At 48.7% G+C, this 11,338-nt stretch overlaps 1 protein-coding gene across 1 annotated transcript; it reads left to right on the top strand.

Moving 5' to 3' along the window:
* Positions 1-4,194: 4,194 nt before the first annotated feature.
* Positions 4,195-9,963, top strand: LOC102059657 (zinc finger protein 239-like). The gene is made up of 2 exons (XM_055712155.1): positions 4,195-4,562; positions 5,105-9,963. The coding sequence occupies exon 2, from the start codon at positions 5,116-5,118 to the stop codon at positions 6,100-6,102; it is 987 nt and encodes a 328-aa protein (XP_055568130.1). The 5' UTR covers positions 4,195-4,562; positions 5,105-5,115; the 3' UTR covers positions 6,103-9,963.
* Positions 9,964-11,338: the final 1,375 nt, after the last annotated feature.

Genomic DNA, 11,338 nt, shown 5'->3' with positions numbered 1-11,338 from the left:
TTTTGGGATGCTCCCTACAGGCTCTGGAGTGCCAGCTTCGTTTTTCTGCCCTGCCAGTGGTACCTTGCACAAGCTGTGTAGTGCCAGAGATACGCATATTTAACCATCTGCCATTTGTTGATTGGTGCAACTAAAGCTTAGTCTCTGTTCCCTAGTTAGGTATTAGTAAAACCCACATTCCTTACCTCCCAGGGAAGGAGTAACTTGTCTAAGATTGAGAATATAACTCATCTACAACTGTGAAGTGTTTCACCTACTGCACAGTAAGGCTCCAGGTCCATATTCCAGGAGCAGAGTTGAGTGGAGCAATAATAAGGACCAGGACCAACAAAAAAATCACCTGATGTATCCAGTGCGGAGGGTTCATTGCCTGTGAGATCAAAAATTAACTCTGTAATCCTGAGCTGCATAAGACATCTACACAGCTGGCAATCATTTACTAGCTACATCTGTCCATAACGATGTCAGCTAAACTCTGGATGTGAAAACTGAACCCAAGCACAAGGAAGACCCTCAGTCATCAAGACTGTAGATGACAAGATTATTACTGTGTGGGAGATTCCACATTTCAAACTGCATGGGATGATACTGACTAAAATTGCACGTTTTTCATTCCACCTTATGGTAAGGAGCAAGTGTTCCTGCTCCTCTGTGTGAAGGTCTGAGAGACCTGGAGAGCCACAGCTGAATGTAACTGATGGCCACAAACCTGTGATGGATCACACCCTGGGAAACACAGCAAACCACCACAGACTGGTACACATGACACAGCATGAATTGCTAAAAAGAAAGACGGAGGAATCTGCACAGCATTTCAAAGGAGAAGGAGAGGAAGGAAGAACTTGGGGAGCTATCAAGAAGCCAGTATCTGTGACCCAGTCCTCCTGTAAAACCTTATCTTAGTAACAAGACAATTCAGTTTGGGAATTAGAAGGCTGAATGTTATTTGTCAATGTATTGGAGGACACAGAACACTTGAAATGGGAGACAGTCTGGGAAAGGAATGGTGTGAAAGCATGAGCAGCAGCCAAGTTGTTAAGTGGTTCTGGTTTTGTTTTTTTAAACTAGAACTATTTTAATTTATTTTTTAAAAAATTGTGTATTTTTCCCCAGTTACATCTATTTAAATTATAGATGAGATGAGAATGATGAGAAGACGGCCATCCATTTTAAAGCTCAGATTCACAGTAACCTATGAAAATAATTTGGCTTAAGTTACCTTAAAAAATAAATTGAAGCACAGTATACCTATTGCCAAGGACTTAAAGAAAATCATCCACAAACTTAGACAATATTAAAGCCAGAAAGCTTAGTTTCCCCTTCCAATCTGAATTATCATTAGGTGTGGGATTTATTATAATTATCTCACTTTCTTAAGCTTTGTTTAATAAATATCTCACCTTTAAACATAAAACATTTCTTAACTCTAGTCATCATATTGCACTTACAAGACAAATTGAAAATTCTAGTTTTTTCTTTTCCACTGTTCCATTTCCAAATATTTTGTCAAGTCTGGAATAACAGAGGACTTATTTAATAAATAGGAAGTGTAATTCAACAGTTTACAAAATCATGACACTGAAAATTTGTGGGTTAAATAAATAATTAAATGCATGTTAATTTATAGAACTACTTGTGTGTATATGTAGTGTATTCTTCTCACTAACAAAAAAAGGGTTACTGTCTGAATTAGTTTAAGATTTCTGAACGTTCAGCAATGAGAATCAATCTTTCCTGTAGGGAAGAAAACCCTTGAAAAGTATGCCTACAAAATATGATTAACATTGCTTATTCAGTTCAAATTTGCTCACTTGGTGATTTAAACTAGGATTAAAATCCTTATTATAAACTGGTTTGTATGAAATAAAGTACTATAAGCTGTTCACAACAACCCATTCGGCTGTCATCCTCCAGCTTTATTGCGGTTATTTTGATGATGCTCACCTCTGTATTGTGTTTCAAAGCTTTAGCAATGCGTCCCTGGCCATCTTCCCAGCTTTTCCTTACCCAGTGAGTGACTTGCCAGGCTTCACTTCCATTTCCTTCAGCCATGCCACTCCAAAGATATGGAAGTACTTTTTCTGAGCAACAGACATCTGTAGGTCCTCTTTCTTTTTCATACCCACCTCCTTTGTGCCTCTACTCTCTGTGAGGTTGATGTTGTCCTGCCTTAAGATCAGCATCTTCTTTTGCATCGGCACGTACATATCAATGTAACTTTCCTCTGTGCTGCACTCCTACAGCTGCCTTACTGACAATTTGATCCCATGTTCCATCTTCCCTACCTCTAATAATTTTCCAGGTATACATTCCAAGTACCAGATCTCCAACTTGCAAAGAACAGGCTGCACACAATCACTACCACATTTCTCCCATTTACTATTTGTTCCTGAAAATTTATTTTTCACAGCCCCTGTGAAAGACTTTAGCAAACGCTTTCTCCTCCTCCAGCTGACTATACCAGGCACTCTGTGGGTATGTAGTTCACTGGTCCTTCCTTTTGTTTTTCCAGCTCATGAAACACTTTTTCTTATTTACACAACTTCATTTCTCTCTTGCAATAGCTAATTCTCCTCAGCACCACTTATCTCAATGAAGCAACATTTGGGTATAAGGTCTGCAGAACAGTTACTAGACAGAGTTGTTTAAAAGGGACTGGAAATACGTCAGAAAACAATTCAGAGTGCATGGTGGGAACTACAGAACTGTTTTGCTACCATATCAGATCAGAAGGAAAAGTTGTGTGTTCGAGGCCACCAAAGCATAAAAGTCTTTTGTTCCTTCTGCTTTGAATAACTGTGGAAAACTCTAACATTTAACTCCAATTATTTAACAATCACAGACAATTTTTAATGAATATTCATGTCAGTATTTAAGCATAGAGACAAGTGTCAGTTCAGGTTCTGCAAATCTTTGCATCCTGAGCCAAAGAATGGTGTGTCCTGTCCTCCTCTTGGTTGACTCAGTACTTCCACATGATGTGACTCAACTGCATGAAAGTCTTATGAAAATCTAGGCTTCTTTCTTACCTTTTGGCAAATCCAAAATGCTTTTATTTTCTCCTATGCGCTCTGAGTTTTCTTTCACCAAAACAGCCACTGTTCCTCATTTATAGAGCAGTATGGGAATGCACCAGGTGCTGGAATTCGGGAATCATAGAATCATTTAGGTTCGAAAAGACCTTAAAAATCATTGAGTCCAATTGTTAACCCATGACTGCCAAATCCACCACGTGGTTTGTAAACACCTCCAGGGATGGTGATACTACCATCTCCAGGGCAGCCTGCAGTGCTTAACCACCCTTTCAATGAAGAAGTTTTTCCTAATATCCACCATAAACCTCCCCTGGTGCATCTTGGGGCCATTTCCTCTTGTCCTGTCGCTTGTTATCTAGGAGAAGAGACACACATACACCTTTCAGATCAAATGGTTTGGGTCGGAAGGGACCTTCAAAGATCATCTAGTCCTGCAGGAGCATCCTTCACCAGGTAGGTGGCTCACAGCCCTATGCAACCTGACCTTGAACACTTCCAATAATGGGGCATCCACAACTTCTCTGGGCAACTTGTTCCAGTGCCTCACCACCCTCATGATAAAAACATGTATTCCTTATGTTCAATCCAAATCTACCCTCTTTCAGTTTAAAACCATCGTTTCTTGTCCTTTCACTACAGGCCCTGGTAAAAAGCTTTTCTTATAAGCTCCCTTCATATATCGCAAGGCCACAATAAGGTCACCCCAGAGCCTGCTCTTTATTCTGGAACCAGCATAAAGAAATATGAGGGAGAAAACAGAGACAGCTGTGGCACAAAGATACACCAGGGTGAAAACAACATCTGAGGCCACAGAAAAAGGTGGCAGCATAAGGGAAGGCCGCCGAGCAGAGGCGACGCCGCGGGCAGCACTGCAGGCACTGGCAGCCTGGCACGGGCCGGACACAGGCCAGCCCGGCGAGGCCCGCGGTGCGCCGCTCCCTGCCAGCCCGCCGCCCCGAGCCCCGCGCCTCGCCCCAGCCGCCCCCAGGCCCTGCTGCGCGGCCAGGCCCGCTCCAGGCTCTGCTCGCTCCTTCCCACCCCCGCACGGCGCCAGGGCCCGGCGCAGGGATCACACCCGGGGGCAGGCAGGGCCGAGCGGCAGGGAGAGGCCGGGGCGGGGCGGGCCGCACAGCCCCGGGGGGAGCGGGGCCGGCGGCGAGCTGCGCCCCGGCTCGGCAGCGGCCGGCGCCGCGGGCGGGGAGGGGCTCCACCGGCGGCCGAGCCCGGGCCGGCCCAACCGGCCGGCTGGGCTTTGCCCGCCGGGGCCCCCCGCAGCCCCGCGCCCGGCCGGGGGCACCTCCTGCTGCCGCGGTGAGCGGCGCAGGGCAGGGGCCGGGGCCGGAAGGGTTACAGCCGCGGAGGCCGGCCGGCCGCCTCCCGGGAGCCGCAGGAAGCGCCGGCGGGGCGGGCCCGCGCGGGGAACGTCCCCTCCCCGCGGCCGGTGGCCGCACCGCGCCCAGCCGGGGCTGCGCCCGGCGCCCCCTCCGCCCCGCCCGGATCGGGCCGGGGCCGTGCCGCCGGGCGGAGGTGAGGCGGGCACGGCGGGTCGCCGGCCCCGGGCCGCGGCGGCCGAGGGACCGGGGGCCGGGCTGCGGGGGCGCGCCCGGGACGGGGGTTGGTTTTCCCGCACCGTGCTGCCCCCGGGAGAGGGCGGCGGGGCTCGGGAGGGCCGGCCGGGGGCCTCCGCCGCTCCGCCGCCTCCTCCTCGCTGCCGGCAGCGCCTTCCCCCCGGCGCGGCGCCGCGGCCTCCCGCGCCCCGGCCCAGCCCCGCAGGGGGAGCGAGCGGCGGGGGGAGCTGCGGGCGGGCGCCCCTTGCCCAGCGCCCGCGACGGTCGGGGGTGACGGGTGGCCGCGCAGGCGGGTGACAGCCGGGGGGGGATGGAGCCGGTCCCGGCGTCGGCGCCTGTCGCCGGGAAGCGGCGGAGCCGGTACGGGCTGTGCGGGGGGAGGCAGCATCTGGCCGGGGGCCGTGCGGGGCCGTTGCGGTTGCCAGGCCGCGGGGGGAGGAGGGGGTGCGGGCCGCGGGTGGCCGCGCTGGTGGTGTCTGGACTGTCCCTCTGTCCTGGCAGGTGATGGGAGCATGAGCGAGAATGAGGGGGATCTCCAGCCAGATGGGCTGCAGGCAGCTGAGCCCCCTGGGGCCATTTCGGACTTTTTCATGAGGGAAGCCTCTCTGCCAAGCTGCGACGGGGCAGCATCCCATCCAAGGCCAGACTTTTTCCCCCCAGAGCCGGAGCCGGAGAAAACTTCTCGCTGCGGCTTCCGGAAGCGTAAGGAGACGGTGGTGCACCAGCGAGCATTCATGGGAGAGAAGCCCTACATCTGCATCGAGTGCGGGCAGAGCTTCAACCGCAGCTCTGACCTGATCCGGCACCAGAGGATCCACACTGGGGAGAAGCCGTACATGTGTGCTGACTGTGGCAAGAGCTTCAGCCGCCGCTCCCACCTTATCCAGCACCAGCGTGTCCACACGGGCGAGCGGCCATACCAATGTAAGGACTGCGGGAAGAGCTTCAGCCAGAGCACACACCTGGTGCAGCACCAGCGCAACCACACTGGCGAGAGGCCTTATGTCTGCGCCAAGTGTGGAAGGAACTTCTACCAGAACTCAGGCCTGCTCCGCCACGCAAACTTTCACACAGGCGAGAAACCCTACAAGTGCCCCCAGTGCGGGAAGCGCTTCAGCGACAGCTCCAACCTCATTGCCCACCAGCGGCTCCACACGGGTGAGAAGCCCTACAAGTGTGCTGACTGCAACAAGTGCTTCAGTGAGAGCTCGAAGCTGGTCATTCACCGGCGTGTCCACACAGGTGAGAAGCCATACTTGTGCCCTGACTGCGGGAAGAGTTTCAGCCAGCGCTCGCACCTTGTCCAGCACCGTCGCACCCACACTGGAGAGAAGCCCTACAAGTGTGCCGAGTGTGGGACCTGCTTCAGTGACAACTCTACCCTCATACGTCATCGTCGTACCCACACTGGGGAGAAACCTTTCAAGTGCTCCCACTGTGGGAAGAGCTTCAGTCGTAACTCTTACTTAGTCTCACACCAGCGGGTGCATGTGTGGTAGGCAGCATCCCTAGGTGTGGTTTGAGGGTGATCTAGGAAGGAACTCCTGGTCCAGGCCTGTCCACAATGTGCCTAAGGGACAAGGGGGCGGACAAGAGTGTGACTACACTGGGGCTGCTGGCCCGGGTAATGCCTTTGGCCCATGTTGCCCTTTTCAGTCACCTCATCCTCCCAGTGCACTTTGGGCATAGACAGAAGGTGTGTAGTGGTTGTGATGGGTAGTTCTGCATCCCAAGGCCTCGTCATCCTCTTTCCCTGGTACTAGGATTGGATGCCATCTGCCAAATGAATAAGTGCAGATGTTTTCTCCCACCTCCCCGTCTGAGGTGTCAGTCTGCCTGGGAGCCTTAGGAGAGAATACACGATGTCAGGTCACATGATGAGAACCTGCTCGGTCATGCAACGTATGCATGTGTAGTCATGTCAAGGAAAGTAAGATGGGAGATGAGGTCCTTACAGGGCTTTGTCCCACTCTCAGATGAAATGTGACCTATGTAATATCGCACAGGTCTGTGGAAGCTCACCATGCTTGTGGTCAAAGCCAGCTCTGTGTCTCATACAGCAGTCAGGAAGGTTAAAGCTGAGTAAGTCCTGGTGAGAAGCTGGAGACTGCATTATGTGTACACAGTGTGTGGGCCAACTTGAAGCACAGGCAAAGACCACTTGAGTCTGCTTGTGAAAGGAACGTGTAGGCATACCCTGAGCAGAGAAGGAAGGCATGCCTGCAAAGGTTTTCTGCAAATGCTGCTTGGATGAAAGAAATGAGGGAGCTGTAGGATAGGGGCATGGCCTGTTCTGGGATCTCAGAACTGGTGGGTAACTGATGTAGAAAACTATCATACTTGAAGGCTTTAAAAATAAAAAAATATAATTATACTTGTGCTGCTAAAACCGTGGTACGCAACTTGACAGGTGTGTGGAGGTCACCTGTGAGTTTGTGCTGGTAGCCTCCTCATTCTACAGAATTTGGGTTTACAGATACAGTTGCAAAATGGGACAAAGCAATAGTGTACTAGGACAGACCTGATTCCATACCAGTATTTCTCAAGTCCTATTTTGACCAGTGTGTGTGCGTGTGTATGAATAAGATCCGTATGTATGTAGTCACATACGTGTGAACTAGCTTTTATACTACATGTATCTTCACACTCATGTGAGTGATCATGTGTGCACACACCATGGCAGTAGTCAAAATGGTCAGCTGTACGAACTACGCCATATCAGTACTTCTCAGAATGCTAAGCATACTGTATATCCTAGCATTTCTCAATAACAAGCTGGGAGAAATAGGTTTTTTACCAAAACATCTGATTTTTCATATCAGGACATTCAGTTTTACACTGATTACTTTGTGTGTGTGTGTATAAGATCTGGAATAGAGTTGTTTTATTTATATATCTATAAAAAATGTGTGGCCTCTGTGGTTGCAAGGAGTGACTTCTAAATGTCATTCAGTGTAGTGCTCTCCCCCTTGTTTTACACAGGTACATGTCAGTGGCATTTGTAGGGTGTACCCCCCTCATGGTTTTAACTACAAGGAATTGCAGTGCAACACTTTACATTGTTTATATTTTTGGCTGTTTTGCTGCTGATCGTTTTAGTGGCGGTACCAGCACTGCTGGAGCTTAGAAAAGATTTCTGATTTGCAGTGTACCTTACTAATCCTGCAACTGGCTCCATGGCTTCAGTAGGTCTCTGGAAAAAGGAATGCAGACTGAAGCCAGTGAAAGGACCAGAGCTGTGGTGGGGAAGAGATGAAGGAAATAAAGATGCTAAGAAGATCCATGGATTTGAGCAGCTGCTGGCCAGGGATGCTTGTGAATGGCTTGCCTTACAGACCTTGCTACTCTCCAAGGGATTGCAGGGATCCTTTCTGCCAGCCCCACTTCTTGACACTTAACTGCTGATAAAATGTTATTTTCGTACAGTTTAATAAAAAGGAGCTGTAGGGGGAGCATGAAATTGTTTGCAGCTCCTAGAGGAACAAGGCACCTTTATTTGCAGCTGCTCAGGGAAGTAGAAGGAGCTTTCAGAAATGGGGTGGGCTTTGTTTACACAGGAACCAAAGCCTTCATTTGCAAATGCCCATTTTTGCTTTTAGTTTTGTGTTTGTGGGTTTTTTTGGGTTTTTTTTATTTATTTTTTATGAACAGCTTCAAACCAATGACTTCTCAATTTCAGTTCCACTTCTGGAAAGTGGTTTGGCAATGTGACTAAGGGTCATCAGGTTGGTTCCAGAAGCATCAAGATTTTCATTTGCTAGCAGACTTTCAGAAGGGATACTACAAAGCCTCAGTTTGTAGGCTCATTTTTAACCAAATTCAGAGGTTGTGCTTCAGTCCAGCTGTAGAACTGATGTGGATCTGTCCCATTGCAGATTACTTTCCCTAAAGGTAATCTACAGCACTAAAACTGTTTGGCTAAGAAACCCTGTTTGCCAGAGAAAGGCATCATGTGAATGCAACTTTTCTTTTGGCTATCTGAACAGAGTTGCAATGAAATCAAACCTACATCTGCACATAGCTGAGCTCAACTCAGAGGGAAACCCTTACATCAAGATTCTGGTTTGAGAAGCAAGCTGCCCATGAATATGCTTTCGCAGCAGTCCTTTGAGCATTTCTTTTCTTTCCTACATGCTTTGTGAAGTGCTGTGTATACTTAACAGTGCTCTATAAATCAAAAGGATTGACTTGCATTTATTTCTAAGATCTTTATGAACTTAAAACTGTATGCCAAATCAAAGTGGCCTTAGGGTTCGCAGCACATTGCCAGTGCAGTATCTTAGCAGCTAGGATTGGATTGCTCATCAGTGTAAGCACATTTCTGGAGTTCCTTTCCACAGCCACTGTTAGTTTTCTCTGTTCAGTGTCACTTGGCTGAAATAATTCACTTCCCCGAGCCTGTCTGCCCTTTACTGTTTGTGATCATCTAGCTGGAGAGAAGAATCTGGATACCACCCTTCCTTTGCTGTTGCAGAAGTTACAGGGTATGTTCCTCTTCTTCCAGGAATTTAATTGTTTTGTGGGCAGTGCAAATTCATGAGTCACATTCAGAAGACAGAGGTACGGGCATGTGCAAAAATTCAAGAACGAGAAGGTTTACTTCCACAGCAGCTAGCTCACTGGCTTCTCTACCAGCTGTCTCCTCCCCAGGATCATGGTGGGAGACTACTGGAAAAAGGAAAAGGTAATTAGCTACTATCACTCCAGCAGACCATCTGTAGCACACTCCATCCCAGACCCATGGTCACCAGCTGGTGCCCAGATCTTCCTACCAGCTGGGGAGCTCTGTAGAATACTGTAAATTCCTGTTGTGCTAATTGTGCTTAGATACTACAGTGAGACGATGGCACATTAGAAATACCCAAGATAGACAAATGGATGAATGACATCTCTGAAATAAAATTTTTCACCCTAGTGTTTTTCGTTAGCCCATGTTTTTTTCTTTCTTTCTCCCCAGAGTGACCTCCTGAGCATCAGTTTCTTGGCCCCTGGCAGGACCAGGTTTGGAAATAATGTGTCATCCTTCACAGAGCGATGACTTACTTACACAGCTGCTGTGCAATGCAAATAAGATTCCATAGGTGAGGGGTATTCTTAGAATTCGTCTTAATAATGTGAATCTGAAAAGCCAGAGGATGGCACACAGTGCTCACCATTCCTTTATGAGAGAGTGCAGGACCTTATTCTGCAATGACACACTGTCCTGCTGGTAGATGAACCTGGTTCTAGCAGAGCTGCAGCTGCTCTGAGGAGGTACCTACCCAGTTCTGTCACCTGGGTTATATGGGATCCAGGTTTCTGTTCTCCTGCTGAAAAAATATGTGTAATAGCGATGACTGAAATACAGCTTCTTTTACATTCCTCTGCTTCATTGTTTATGATTGGGAAAATGAATTTATTTTGACCTTGGACAAGAGATATTTTGTGTGTGTAATAAATTGTAAAAAGTATTTTATGTGTAATCTTGAAAGCATACGTGCAAACAGCACACCAGCAAACAAAAATGCCCCTGGATGCACAGCATACTGTTCTTTCTGGCCCTGTTTCCCCTTTACCCTAACAACACTGGTTCTGAATAGCCAGAGACACAACAGCAGGAGCCATCACCTCCAAAAAAAAGGAAGATACAGGGTATTACAGGAAATGGAGCAAACAGAGGCCAGAAGAAGCATTGCTGGAGTAGTCTACTTTTGCTGCTTGTGACCCCATGTCCCAGGCTCTGAAGGGCCTTGAGCCTTTCCGTGCCAAACCTGATACATCTCTTGAGTAGGCTGGTCCATGGCTCAGCCATCCCTTTCCTCATTCAGGTGCTTGCTGGCTTTCTTAGTAGAAAACACATGAATCCACCTGATAACACTTCTTTTGCAGTCCTGATGGACTTGTGACAACTGTCATTTTCTTCTCAAGGGCTTGGCCTGCTTGGGACACTCATTTGTGTGAGCCTAAAAACCAGCGAGCACAGGAGCTTCCTAGGGGAAACAGAATTTTCCTTTTTCTTCTTGAGGCTTGCTATGGAGGTATCTGTAGCTGCAGAGAGCTGACTCTGTGCCTGGGGGACACAGTGTGGGGGGTGGAACAGGATGGTCGGAGCACAGTAATTCTTTAAGGGTAAGTGAAAGCACCCACCAGTTAAAGCAGGCCATACTAGGTCCAAACATCCTCATGGATGAAGAGAGTGCAAAGTCGTGCAAACCCCTTTGTTTCCTTCCCTTTGGCACCCTGCAAAGCACAGCTCTCTTGGATGTAAAGATCAGCATTGCTTAGAAGAGACTTGTCTGAGCAGCCATATGCCCGGGCAGTTCAAAATAACTCTGCTACACCGCAGCAAACCTTGGCTGCACAGCCCTAAGGAATTGACTGAAGTAACCTTCCTCCAAAAAAGCAAAGCTACTCACAGGACTCGCAACAAGCCTCAGGAGGCCAGACAAGCAAGCTGCTTTGAAATGCAGCTGGTCTGACCCCTGACAAAGCTTCCTTGGAAAGGTTTCTCTGGTAATAGTGCAAGCACAACTGGCCTGCACAAGACTATCTCCCTGCCCTGGGCATGGGTATAGGGTAAGGGTAATGGCATGGCTTTATTAAAAATGGCAACACAGCCAAAGTAAAGGTGTCACAAGGCATTTTGCATTGCGAAAGTGAATGGTTGAATGAAGCCACCATGTGAGGGGAAAGGGTAAGCAGAAGAGGCTGAAATGGGCTGAGCAGCTAGGAAAAAAGACTGGGGAGTTGGATTTC

This window comes from Falco cherrug, chromosome 5 (genome assembly GCF_023634085.1).
Source record: "Falco cherrug isolate bFalChe1 chromosome 5, bFalChe1.pri, whole genome shotgun sequence".
Taxonomy (NCBI): Eukaryota; Metazoa; Chordata; class Aves; order Falconiformes; family Falconidae; genus Falco; species Falco cherrug.
This window is presented reverse-complemented; position numbering and strand designations above follow the sequence as displayed.